The sequence below is a fragment of the Vespa mandarinia genome, unplaced genomic scaffold (assembly GCF_050613455.1).
Source record: "Vespa mandarinia isolate Hongniang unplaced genomic scaffold, ASM5061345v1 scaffold_57, whole genome shotgun sequence".
Classification (NCBI taxonomy): Eukaryota; Metazoa; Arthropoda; class Insecta; order Hymenoptera; family Vespidae; genus Vespa; species Vespa mandarinia.
The window spans coordinates 208,982-223,836 of NW_028197191.1; the positions used below are offsets into that span (position 1 = coordinate 208,982).

Genomic DNA, 14,855 nt, shown 5'->3' on the forward strand with positions numbered 1-14,855 from the left:
TTGATAGCTGCTATAGCAGAAGAACGACCAGAATTAGTGAACCGACGAGGCATTGTTTTTCATTATGACAACTCAAGACCACATATTGCATAAGCGGTAAGAGAAAAGCTCTTACAATTTGATTGGGACGTTTTACTGCATTCTGCATACTCTCAATGATCTCGGTCCATCAGATTATTACTTCTTTCTGTCCATAAAAAGTTCTTTTCGCGATAGGCATTTTAAATCCATCAGCGAAAAAGCACACCAGCAGGATTATTTCTTGTCCAAAACACAACAATTTTGGAAAGAAGGCATAATAAGGCTTCCTGAGAGATGGAAGAAGGTAATAGAGCAAAAGAATTCTTATATAACAAAATAAATAATATCTTAAACAGTAAACATTGTATATTCATTTCATATTAGAAAAAGGAAGGAAACTTATGGGACACCCTAATATATGCAGGAACAGTGCAACGCAATGTTATCGGTTGGAAATTGACGATAAGAAAATGCGCGAGAATGATACTTACAAGTATGTACATGTGTGTGAGGCGCGTGCAGACGAGGTCGCAGCAGAAAAAACTTCATCGTCAGGACTTCATCATCTGCAGTCATTTATATAAATTCATCGCAGTTAACCGTTAAGATCATTTTGTTGGAGTCAGTTGCTAAGCACAGTTCTTTACAATTAGCAATTACGATACTTAAGACTTATATTATATTAAGACTTATATTGTTATTCATTGTAAATTTCCATCACCGATTTTATACTAAATAAATCAATTTGTAAAAGAGAAGAAAAGGGTGCCGATTACCGAACATCGCTTCGCCCTACTATTCCTCAGCTATCGTCAACAAGAGGAAACCAATTCAAGGGTCAGTAGCAGAGTCAGGAACACACGAAAGAAATACAGACGCGAGGAACGATATTCGGAACATCTCTTATCGTTTCATCGAATGAGTAAGTTAAAGTAAATCTTTCCTGGCGCAGTTTGACTGTCCTATTGTGAATAAAAAAGGGGAAGAAAGAGCCTCGCTCCCGTGTAAGATTCCGAAACGATTGACCGAAAAAGAGGTGTGTGATCAGGTTTGTGTAATTGAAAGGCTACAGGCACTTCGGTTACTCTACAGCCATTCAAGATCCAACTGTTGATGTCACAATAGCGAGACGAATTTGAACTATTTTTTGAAAAGATTAAAATCTCTCGAAGTCGTTTTCCGTAACGACTACTTCTTGTCCATCCTCTTCTAAGAGTAATTCCATAATTTCTACTGTTCCAGATCGATCTGCAAATGTGTTCGTATAGATTAACTTTTTTATTTCTCTTTATTATTTCTTCATTGTACGTGAAAGGTTCTTTCACTTTTCCTTAGCTCGATATTTTTCATCCGCATTATGCAGTTGTGGAGAATTTTGTGTAAGGAGAGATTGACCTATGTTTCATTTAGGTAATGTCCGTGTGACATAGATATAAGTACAAGTATAGATATCTCTCTCAACCTGGAAAATAACTGAAAAGCATTCATTCAAAGATATTCTAAACCTTTTCTGCACCATGGACGTATATATTCTTTTAGAATTTATAATCCTTCCTATTCTTCTTGATTTATTTTTGTTCAATGTGATCAAGTGGCACGAGATTATGCAAATAATAATCTGCTTCAGTAAATTTCAAATCGACTTAAGTAAACATTCAGACATTTCGATAAATAATTTACAGAAGAACAATAGTGAAATGGATTATGAGAGGTAAATAAAGCTTAGGTGATAAATTTAATTGAAAAGGAGTGGGCGAATTTTGTCGAGTTATTTAATTTATGTACAGGCCAATTTCATTCGCTAGATCGATTAACTTCATGAAACAAAATGTAATGAACATTGGTATAGTAACATTATTTATTATTCAGAGTCAATAGAAATGTTGATCATTTAGTGGTGTTAAGCTTAATTATTTATTTTTAATGAAATAGTTTACAACGATCAAACCAGAATGTGCTAATTATATAAGAACGATGTTAGTAAATTATTTTTATTTTACGATAATTTATTTTTTAAGTTTATAAAATTAAGTTAATAATTAAATAGTAAATTTTTAATTAATTTAAGTTAAAATTCTTACGGTTTTTGATTTATTACTTTATAAGATCAGTTAATTTCTATAATCGTTATTGTATATAAAATAAAAAATTCATATTTATTGATATTCGTTAAGAATTATAATATTTACATAACTAGTTTGAAAAAGTAGTAACAAATCGAAATTATTTAAGTTTCTTTAAAATTTTCAATTACTTAATATTCTTAATAAGGAAACTATATATTAAGTTTTTTTAAATTAATTTAAAGCAAATAATTTGTTTTACATAGCAAGTGTACTTCGTACATTATTACACGTAATTATATGCATAATAGATTAATAATATTCTTTTTGGTCTTACTATTATAGGATAAAATTTTTTTTTTAATATTTTTAAGTAATTTTAAATCAAATCTGATCTCAGGAAAAGACTCTGTCAAGTTTGCATCAGCATTGTATAATATGAAAGTTGATTAATCCCTGCTATACTTACATATGAGACCTGAGACGACACTAACGCGTGTTCATGCAACATCATAGTGTTTTATGGCAAATTATTGTAAAGGTTCGATGTTAAACTCAGAATTTTAATTTAAAAATAAATAAAAATAAACTTTTTAATTCCTTTTAATAATATTTCGACACTTTCATCTATTTCAAGTATTAAATGTTAGAACATGTAATCCTTGAAATAGCAATTATGGCTTATCTATTTTTTAATATTTCTAATATATATATATAATTTTAATACATAAATAATTAATATTGACTGTTTAACATGATTGTGCGTTATTTAAATATATATATATATATATATATATATATATATATATATATTTTATACATATATATTAATAATTATTATTTTATATAATATATAATATCCTGCATATTCAATATTATTCATTATTATCAGATATCCTTCTTTTGAAAAGTTCTAATACTGCAAAACAATTAGATTGAAAATTATGTTAATTATGATTGAAGACGTAAATAATATATTGTCTTAGAACATCAATGGTCACTCTTTTTTAGTAAGTAAAATTGAAATGTTATACTAACTTATGTGATAATTTTGTCAGATTCTTAATATAAATGTTAAATGATTATCCTCAGTTATTAACGAACGTTCAATTTGTTTAATTCAATATAATCACATAGGTTTGAAACGAATAAATTCAAAGAATTCTGAAAATTAACTCTTCACAATATCACGTAATTTTTAAATTTCATGTTTATATATCTACTTTTTAACAAATTTGATTTTAGCTTTATATCCAAAATTGTTATTGTGTCATAAATATACATTATGATTGGTATAGTGTAATTATATTAACATAAATAAGATTAAGAATTTTTTTATATATTTTTTATATAAATAATAAATATTGCGCCTGAAAGAAGGCTACACTTTGTACTTTTGTAATACTTGAACTTTCAAGAGGAATCGATCAGTAAAAATATTGTTTGTTTTATGTCAGTAAGCATATTATAGCAGCATAAGAATGTTTCTTATTCAACTTCGAGCTAATAATTACATTAATTAAAAAAATTAATTTCAAAATTGTTATGATATTTAATGCATTGTAGAATTTATTTATAAAATATAAAAAGGCAAAAAAGAATGCAACAAATAATGTCAAAAGAAAAAAGAAGATGAAACTTTCAATCTTACTGAAAGTTCTATTGAGTTAGATAATATCACTCTAAATAAAATTGATAATTCGTCTCGAACATATTCTCTAGGTTTACTTTGACTAATACACATTCGCTCAATCACGGAAGATCAACTAAAACTTCCCCATCTTAGATTGAGAAAGATGGGGGACAGAAAATGTTATTTTTATGATTAAAGTAACGTCACTCTTTTGACAAAAGTCCAGGTATTTTTCTCAGAGCAAGTTCAGGATTACTGACTAACTTTCACAAGTAATCGGATAAACTCTTTATTTTATGAACTTTTTATATACATTTATAAATATAACAAAAAAAATATATATATATTGAATTTATTATTATTATTTATTATTTGTATTTCTTATTTTACGCATAAAAGTTTTGAAAAGTTTTGAAAAAACTAAATTTTATATATCTCTTACTAAATTAACGAGTCTTTTTGCATTTAGTTACAATTCTATTTCATCCTATTAATTACTTTTTATACGTTTAGAGATCGATATGATGGTAGTACCGATAAAAGTCAACGAAGAAATAAGAAATGGCTGCTGCAAAAATCGTCTCGAGGATTGGTACATCAATCGAATAAGTGCTAATTGATACGCAATTTCGCCTTCTTTCAATTTGTTTATATTTATAAATACTTTTCTTTAATTGACATAAGAACTTTTTATTTTGATCATGTTAGCCCTTTTTTAAACGCCAAATAATTATAAGTATGATATTAGCAATATAATCAATAATTCTTGTTATATTCATGCACCTTAAAATAGTTGAATCTTTCAGTATTTAATTATAGACTTTGGAAAATTATATGAGGTATACAGCTAAGTATCTCACGGACAAACGCCACTTATGAATGTGTTAATATGTGAGGAGTATGGGATGCTACTTTGAAAGAATTCTATTAATTTTTAACAATAAGTTAGTTGGCGCATATTCGGTAGATGTGCCAAAATTCAAATCATTTTTCGCAACAGCCACTTCTTTCATTCGCATTTATCGTCATTCCCATCATTTCTGCTTTTCCAAATCGATCTACAAACGTATAGATGTACATAAACCTGAAGATATTAAAAAATTCTTATCTCACTAATTTGATTGATTCATTTTGATTGTTTTTTTTTTCTATTTTTTGAAACGAATTTTTCCATTCACCTCACATTAGTGTGGTTGAAGATTGATTAATGATTCTATTAGAAAAAACAATTAAAAAAAAAAATATTATATTCGAATATTACTTACGCATTTTACAGCGTTATGACGTTATTTTTCTTCGTATAATCGAGCGACCAAAAGATCGTTATTAACTCCGATTGGATAAAAAGTAATCAGTTCTTACATTTATGCCTCTATAATATTGTAAAATTATAAATAATGAAAAAATCGTTTGATCTGTTAGCGTTTGTAATGTAACGTGTGATGGTAATTAAAAAGGTCGTATATTTCGGGTTAAAAGAATTTACGTAAAAGTATAAAATCACTTCCTTAGATTAAATTTGCATACGTATTCTTCTTCTTCAACCGAGTAAATATAAATTTGAATTAACTAAATAATACATAGCAACAGTTTCCTTAAGACCTATAAGCTTAATGTTTAATTCGTGATTTCGTCAGCTATGAACGAAAAATGATCTTAGCATGTGTTACCATTTTTTAAAGTTCCTCCCATTTTTATGGAATAACTCGGTATACATATATATATATATATATATATATATATATTATATATATATATATATATTATATATATATATATATATTATATATATATATATATATATATATATATATATATATATGTATACCGGTCGCTATATAAATATAAATGTTTTAAAAATAATAGGTGATGGAATACACATTATGTTAAATACGACTCGTAAAATGACTTTTAAGTAACTTCCGTTGAGCTGATCCCTATTTTAAAAAGAGATATGATTTTCAAAACTACATTTATTAAAGTTAAAATTATTCGTAAAATAAATTCTACGTAAAAGAATAGGTATTAAAAGGCAGATCAAATAAGTTTTAAATTTTTTATCAGTTTAATCGAATAACTTTCCACATTTTAAGATGTACGGCAAGCACAATTGTTGAAACCTTATGAACCTTAACCCATTGAAATCAAAGTATAAATTTAAATCTATAGGTTATTGTGTTAAATTTAGATAAGTTAAACAGTGGATTTAAAAGATAACTATTTCCTGTAATAAAATTCAGTGGAACGGTAAGATTCATTCGAGTAACGTTGGTAGATGACTAATATTGATAACTTCGTGGATTACATAATCCATTCTTGTTCTGCATAATGGTAAATACTTCTGAAAGTAAGTAAAATTCATATGTTCATTAAAAATATCATAATTTTTATTTTACATCGATAGAAAATTTAACAATGTAGAAGTCAAACAATACGATTGTCACATGAAAATCAAATTGTTTCTGATCAAACAATTTTTACTATAATTATAAGCCTTCTTCTTATTAATAAATATAATAAATATGAAATCTTACTATATAATAATAAGAAATAGCATCAATTATAAATAAAATGAAATATAAATGAAAAAAAAAATCACTTCTCCATTATTTTTAAATACCACGAAATTAGTAAGTCTGCACTTGGGACGAATACCCAAGATTGAAAATTATTAAAATGTTCGCTAACAAGTATACTGTCGGTGGCTGTGTACATAGATATAAACCCCATTAGTATGTGTAATTAACATAAAATGACTAAGCGATCTTCTTAGACCACATTGAGTGTTAACTGTATTCGTGCTTTAATCTTCTTATGTATAAATGTATTTAAATATATAATTATTGCATATTCGTTTTGTTGTTATACGTAAATGCAAAATAAAATATGTATTAATTATGAATGAATTTCTAGTGGCGATACAAATCAAATTTCCCATCTATTATTTGCTCGATCTGGTGAAACCATACGTGTCGATTTATCTATGGAATAAATACAGGGTGAATTCTGAGCACTAAAAATCATATCTTTAATTTATTCATTGTTACAAAAAAAAACATATTAAGACGAATGATTAAGGTGAACACCTCGAAGATATATTGCGAGATTTTATTTAATACTTTCTAGTTGGCAAATTATTTTACATTCTGGCGCACTTGAATAACGGAAGGACCATATATAAATATGCATGTATATAAGTAGACACACATATGGAGATATTTAATTATTTTCAACTGATCACAGATCAAACCATTTTTTAATTACACCTTTATCAGTTTAAAATATTATAAATGAATTAGTGGCTTAAAATATTATAGAAGCATACATGTAAGAACAGCCATGATCTCTTTTCATTCAACCGGTATAAATTAAAATAGCTTGATTATAGCTTGATTATATGAACAAAAATTAGTTAATCATATGGGATTGGAAAATGCTTGAATAATATTCGAAAGTTCGATTATAATATTTTTTTTTAATAGAATTATCACACTATTAATAAGAGGTATGTGGAAGAACTCGTGCTAAAGAATAGAAAAAGAACGATCGAAGAATATATGTTATTATTTTTGTTTACAGATCGATTTGAAGGAAAAGAAATGATGGAAGTGCAAATGAAAGCGGACGGGCAGGAAACAACTGTAGCGAAAAAGAATTTGAACCTTGGAAAATCGAACGAATATTCGCCAAATGAAACGCTATCTTCAATTGAAAACATCGACAAATTAACGACGATTCAAACCTTCTACGTAAATCAATGTCTTTTTATAACCGGCGGTACAGGTTTTATGGGAAAAATGTTAATTGAAAAATTATTACGAGGATGCCCTGGCATAAAATGCATTTACGTTTTGATTCGTATGAAAAAAGATAAAAGTGTCTCTAAACGAATGGAAGAAATTTTCGAAAGTTCGGTTAGTCCTTCATTTACAATCGATTATTATTTTCATATTGTGATTAGATTTTCATTCAATTCTATGATTCTATGTCGTCACTGAATAGTATTTATATTTAATACATTTAATAGATACTTTTAAGAAGATGAAAATTGCTAAAGAATTTTCAAAAGTCTCCTTCCTTCTAATAAACCACATTAGAAAGTGGTAGCAGTAAAGCATAATAAAAAGTACGATCCTCAATTGTTTGTTTTCTGTCTCTTTTCAAATGTTAACGTAAAAAATTAATAGTTAGACGGAAAATATTCTCTACTTAGTTATATAATGACTTTGATGGAAGTCATGTAAAAAATTGCAATGAAATACGTTTCCAAATTTATGAAAAACAATCAAAAAGGTTGGTTTAGAAAAAGGTTTCCAAAGTCGAACAGACTTTTTCTCATACATTAATACATTCACGATCAAGCATATAAAGCAATATGAACAGCAGGATACCAAGTTTAATTTGCAAATATATATAGCTGAATACCGCAATGATTTGTTATTTAAATATGTATCCATATAGGAAATGTAGCTTCTTGATATCATACTTTCAATTAATTTTTGCTTAAAATTTAAACGGGAAGTAAAATATTGGATAAAATATTACAGGAAATATTAAACTTAGAAAGAGTTATTTATATTGATGAAATTTATATTTAGCAAACGAATATACTGAATTTTCTAAGGCAAAACTAAATAACATATTTACAGATTTGTTTCAGCTAATAGCTTTACATTGTATAAATAATAACTAGAAATTGTGCACGTTTTATAACGAAATTAAATCAAATTAAACGAAATTGAACAAAAAATTTACCAAGAAAAATTTAATATTTTAATAATAATGTTCTTTCGATATAATGCAATTCGATAAAATATTGAACTTTACATCTATGATTTTTTTTTAAAAATCTGAAAATAAATGTTGTAACACTGCGATTTCACTTTTTGCTGATAATCAAGGCATAAGACTACGTTAACGGACTCGAAGCATTAAAACTGTCTAATAAAAATGCATTTAATATTGATAAATAAAATAGACTTCGATTATGTTAAAGAACATAATCACATTTGAAAACATAAGAATATTTAAGCAATTAAGTATGATGAGGCTAAATCTTAAAAGATTGTTAGTTTTCTTTTCACAAGCCTAATAAATATATCTATATTTTTTCTAAACATTTTTCATTGGTTAAACGCATCAGAGTTATTTTAGGTACTTTAGCAGATTTCTTGAATCCAACTTTCTTTTTTTTCATCGATCGTATCGTCATTGTTCTCTATTCATGTTTCTCACATTATTTATAATCTAAAAATAATAGAAAATAGTTTGACAGCATAAAAAAATTTGGTAAACGATTTTTAATGCATTAAGATACTCATTCCTTGGAGAGAGAATTCTTAACGAAACATGTCGATATTTACAATTACCTTTAAGACACTGTCGAAATTATATATAAATAGTTATTTGCTGTTTATTTCTATAAATTAGAAATGAAAAAAGTATAATTTAGAAATTTAGAAATCAAATACTAGGGAAGAAAATATAAGATGACACAAATTCATAAATGACAAAAATAGAAATCAACTCGTAACTTATCAATGCTTAATAATAATAAAAATAAATTCGAGATTAGATAGATTCATGGCTTTATTCTGCACTAATATATACACTTTTCAATGCTTTCAACATTTTTTAACAAAGTGTGTCGAAAATACGACATAGGATCCGACTTTTTAGTCACTCCTCTATTAATAATACATAGGTGTATATATGGGACAGGAAATATTTATAAACCTAACAATGCACACTTTTCAGTTATTTAACACGCTGAGAAAGCAGCAGCCAGGATTCCAAAATCGAATAGTAGCGATCGAGGGTGACTGTAGTTTGCCGAATCTCGGTATTTCGACAACCGATAGAGCTAAACTCATACGAGAAGTCTCTATTGTTTTCAACGTTGCCGCTACTGTGCGGTTCAACGAGAATATTAAATTGGCGGCAGCTATTAATGTTCAAAGTCTGAAGGATTTGATACACTTATCTAAGGAAATGTCGAAACTAAAGGTACGCATTCTATTCTTTGTATGAGTGCTAATAACTCTATCATCAATCACTATTTCGGTTATTTTTTATGATAAGAGGAAGAAATCAATTGTTTGTTTCAAAGAAACGCATTATTGTGTGACTCAGTTCCTTCTCTAAGTCACCGAAATTTTTCCAATCGAGGAAATTGACGTTTCGCGATGAAATTATTCAACTAATCTCTTTTATATTTTATTATTTGTAAAATTCAAATACGGATAATAAAAACGCTTCCTTGACAAAGAATTCACAAGTGTTATTATACTCATATATATGGGCATATAAATAGGCAATGAAAAAAAATGCTTCGTGTAGAAGAGTGTAGCATTGAACGTTTCATACGAAATTAATAAATCGATAAGGATTATTTATAAATATACGCTAATTCAGGCAAAAGATAATTTTTTCAAAAAAAAAGAAGAAATGTTAAGAAAAATAATTTATTAAAGCTATAAAATTGTGAGCAAAAATTCATGTCGAGTGTATATTTTCAAAGAAATTGTAGTCGTCGCAGCGTGATAGCTGAGATCGAGGGGTGACCAACAATTTATGATACTGTGACCTTGTCGAGTCGTTGCGCAAAAAAATTATTATAAAATTTAGTCAGTTAGTAGATACTTGCATGCCTGGATAATATCGAATGTAATTTAACATGACGGACATGGTCAGACTCACTATTTCAATCAATAAATGTTAAGATTTATCTATCACATTTCGAATACATATATCAGTATGTATCCCTATTTAACAAATTTTCTGTGACGTCAAAAATTTGAAAAAATGATTCTGAAAAACAATTGATTAAAGTATGTTCCTTTGAAGCAAAGAATTAGGTTCTCCGTTATTTCTTCGCATCATTAAAATTAGCAAGGAATTGTTTCGTTACATGGTTATTGAGACAGCCTGCACATATTATTAATTATGTAGATCTTTAATTGAATGATCTGACTCTAATAAATGTTTGTTATCTTTTATATTATAGAGTTTCGTCCATGTATCAACGGTTTATGCCAATTGTCTTCAAAATCAGATCGAGGAGAAATTTTATGATCCACCTATGAATGCCGACAAATTCATCGCTTTGATGGAATCTATGGATGAAAAATTGCTCGATGATATTACACCGCAGTAAGTCTATCACCGAATCTTGATTTCACGACTGTTTTCTCCCATTATATTTCCATACATATGTCGAGCCAAACGATTAGTTGCATATGTATACAATCTTCGAAAATCTATTCCAGAATATCGCAAGTTTCTACTATCCAAATGTATGAGATTATAAAAAATATTGCTTCTTCTCGTAATGTTTTTATTTTAAGTAAATTTTTGTGAAAATATTAGGGAACAAATTAAATAATTCATGAAAAGTTACTGAAAATATTAAAATTTAAAATTTTATTTAAATTCATTGATTATATTTCTGGGAAACGAAAATAATGAATTTACTGTAAAGTAAAATTCGATAACATTTTTTCAAATTCTTTTTGAATACTATCTTTACGTTGTATCTAATCATAACACAAATTACGATTCATTATTGAATTAAAAAATAATATCACCGTTGAACATATTTGACAATAGAATTTAACAAAGTTAAGAAGAAGTTGAAGAAACAAATTAACAATTTAAATTTAATATTTAATAATAATGTTCTTTAGTTATATAACTTCATTTGAAAAATCTACTTGATAGATCAAAGATTTGCAATTTTTTGTGGCTATTCATTATTTTTGTCAATGCCATTATCGCTAGAACTTCGTTACGTTTGTCCATCTATCGATATTATAATGACACTTTGTAATTACATTTCCGGTCGTGAATATATTAAAAATATATTAAGACGACTGGTTACGGAACCGACAATTAAAAATTGAATCTTATTACTGGTATTAGCTTACTTGGAATATGGCCGAATACATATGTTTATACGAAATCAATCGCCGAGAATATCGTAAAAAGACATGCTGGCTTAATGCCGATTGGAATATTTCGTCCAGGAATCGGTTGGTAATAATGTGACTCTGTTAGAACAAAATAATAAATAATACATAATAATTAATTTGATATTCTTAGTGTTACCAACGTATATAGAACCTACACAAGGATGGACCGATAATATAAACGGGTTAGTGGGAATTACAGCAGGTGCAATAATGGGAATAATACGAACTCATCTTTGCGATGGATCGCTAAATGTAAACATTATACCCGGAGATCTGACGACTAATGCACTAATCATTAGTGGATGGGATATAGCGAATAATCGAAGGTAGCGTCAATTAATCACGTTTATTCGAAGTATTTTCGATCGAACCAAATGACGATTAGAAAAAATTAAATTACCGCTTACTGTAATCTTTCAGATCCATCGAAGAAATTCCTATTTATAATTACACATCTATGGATAATCCAATCACTTATGAGGAATTCATAAAAATGTCGAGGAAGAATATTGAATTATTACCGACTAACGAAGCAATTTGGTACATAAGCTTTTGGAATATAAAATATCGACCAATTTATCTTATCTACATGTATTTTCTACATATACTACCGGCTATTATAATCGATACGATTTCGTTATGTATAGGTAAAAAGCCAAGGTAATTTTTTCTTATCTTTTTTTCGAGTTCGATGCATCCTGTGGTTGATGTCATTCTCAGATTCTCAAAAAATTCGATTTAATCAGCTTATTTCAAATCTAAAAATTCCTTAAAACGTTTGTTTGGCCTTGTTGAGCTTTCTAAGTTCTCGTCTAGGGTTAGCAATGGTTCGCATGTTTCGACAATTTTTCGAAGAAAAAACTGATCATCAAACAATTTAGTTTAAACTTGTCTTCCCATTAATCTATAATTAATTCGTATCAAAATGGTACATGATTGAATATCTAGGCTAACAATGCGATTATTTATACCCTTGTCAGCACCTTCTTTTCTTAAGTACATAATGATAATCACATTATTCATATAATACTTCGCCAGTATCATGCATCTTACGAACTGAATGAAAGACCATTTGTCATAATTGTATCTCCCCTTTTCCAAAAAGCCGTTAGAAATTCGAGGTGTCTTGTTCTTAGTTACTGTCATGTTCCGTAATAGTCCGTAAAATTCTGATAACAAAATTGAATCTCCCATCTCCTTTCTTTTAGTAGCCGATCTTTGAGTTCCTTTTCTTGGCACAATTGCTGTATTTATTTCCTTATCATCTATCAGACTTGTATTTTTTCTATAACAATTATTAACTCTTTTAGTTTCCAATGTTCATATATTTTTCTTTTCTTTAATTATAACTTTAATTATTTTTATATGCGGCACCTATTTTTTCAACGATCATACAATTTTTAACAAATGTACAACTATGTTTAAGGTTACTCAAAATGTATAAAAAAATTTATACACTGGTGAACATATTCAATTATTTTGCCACTACCAAATTTAACTTTAATAATAAAAGATGGAACGAACTGTTAAGTAAGTTAACGACGGAAGATCGCGAATTTTTCTTCTGTGATATAAGGAATCTCATTTGGGATACATACTTTAAAAATTACATTCTAGGCATAAGAATGTACATCTTAAAGGATCCCATTGAAACTCTTCCACAAGCTCGTATGAAATGGCAAAGGTATCTTCTTTCTCATTGATCGTCTATTATTCACAATGACCTTCAAATAATACTTGTCTTTTTAATTTTTAAGACTTTACTGGATACATCAAGCATTAAAACTTTTTATCGTCTGTGTATTCCTTATGATAACTTGGGTCATGATATTCAGACACTTTTAACGTTCGAATATGGGTAAAATAAACAACTGACGTTAAGGAGAGTGACAATACAGCTTTGAGAAGTTTTTTTTTGTTTGAAATTGATATCAATATAGTCTAATTATTATTGTGTAAATAATATTAAGATCTTCTCTACATAATTCTTTATATGAATGCTAATAATTGCGCCTGAAAATAAACTTGTACTCTGTACTCTGTTGATATTTGTAGATTTAAGTGAATTCTATTTCAAATGAGGGTATAGTACTTAATGCGGATTGGATTTCAAAGTTGTATAAAAAAGTATCTTTCTTAAAAATCGTGATAATAAATATATTTTCATGTTAATTATGATTACAATCATCTTCTTCATTTTCATAATTTTTAGATATTATTACCTTATTTTCATTTACAAATAATTCCTATTATATTTGAATAATTTGTAATTGAAATTGAATATTTCATTTTAATTTAACCCAGTCCATCTTTTAAACTGTTAAAATAAGGTTACAGGAACTTGAGAAATAATGAAATTTATATCGTGTTAGATTTTTAGATTTTAATCTTTTAAAACCGGCAAACACATCTTGACTACCTTACAATATCTTGACAGAAAGTTTACCATCTTACATTTAATTTCGAAAATAATGAAGGGAAAACTTTTTATAGTAAAATTATTAACTGTTAAGTCAGAGGTAAGACGGCAAATGGCTATTCCGTAAGGTATTATAATATTTAGGAATTAATATCGATACAGAAATTTGAATTAGTTGACAAAAGCCATGGACGCATATTTTAATTTTTCCATATGTTTTGTTGATAATAAATATAGTAACTGAGGAAAATTTTTATTATGCTTCTTCATATATTTTTCTATAAAAGTCTGACTATTAGATATATATATATATATATCAGTATGTAATATATTAGATATCAATATGAAGTAGGAAAATTATTTTCTACCTTGTTCACGAAAAATTATATAACTTCTTCAGATCGACTCTATACGCTTGTGATCTATATGTTTGTTAAAAATCCACTTCAACGTCTTTAAGTTTATTTTCATACATTAATTCCCTCCTTTAATGGGGATAAAAAAATTTTCTTTTGATCATGTCAGCTCTTTAAAAAAAAAATAATTATAAGTATGATATCAAGAAGCATATTTTTTTATATTTGTACGAATTTGTATAGCTGCATTTTGCAGAATTTAACTATAGACTTGAAAATTATATGAAGTATTGATCTGAGTCTCTCGAAAGACAAATGACGCTCATAATTGTGTTACTATACGAGAAATATGACTTTGAAAGAATTCTATTAAACCATAGTTTTTAACACTAA

At 27.6% G+C, this 14,855-nt stretch overlaps 1 protein-coding gene across 3 annotated transcripts; it reads left to right on the forward strand.

Moving 5' to 3' along the window:
• Positions 1–642: 642 nt before the first annotated feature.
• Positions 643–13,782, forward strand: LOC118450110 (fatty acyl-CoA reductase wat-like). Of its 3 annotated transcripts, XM_085664412.1 has the most exons (10): positions 643–943; positions 7,297–7,631; positions 9,475–9,723; positions 10,724–10,869; positions 11,638–11,747; positions 11,818–12,013; positions 12,108–12,347; positions 13,114–13,217; positions 13,305–13,371; positions 13,445–13,782. In XM_085664412.1, exons 1-10 carry the CDS (start codon positions 940–942, stop codon positions 13,530–13,532), a joined length of 1,539 nt encoding a protein of 512 aa, XP_085520538.1. In that variant the 5' UTR covers positions 643–939; the 3' UTR covers positions 13,533–13,782. The 3 variants fall into 3 exon arrangements, with proteins under 3 accessions (XP_085520538.1, XP_085520539.1, XP_035741465.2); XM_085664413.1 differs by having other exon boundaries at positions 7,297–7,466; positions 13,114–13,371; XM_035885572.2 differs by having other exon boundaries at positions 13,114–13,371; positions 13,445–13,781.
• The last annotated feature ends 1,073 nt before the right edge of the window (positions 13,783–14,855 follow it).

Coding starts and splice junctions, on each gene's coding strand:
- LOC118450110 (XM_035885572.2), top strand. Junction 7,632..9,474: donor AAGAAATTTTCGAAAGTTCG/GTTAGTCCTTCA, acceptor CACACTTTTCAG/TTATTTAACACGCTGAGAAA. Junction 10,870..11,637: donor CTCGATGATATTACACCGCA/GTAAGTCTATCA, acceptor TACTGGTATTAG/CTTACTTGGAATATGGCCGA.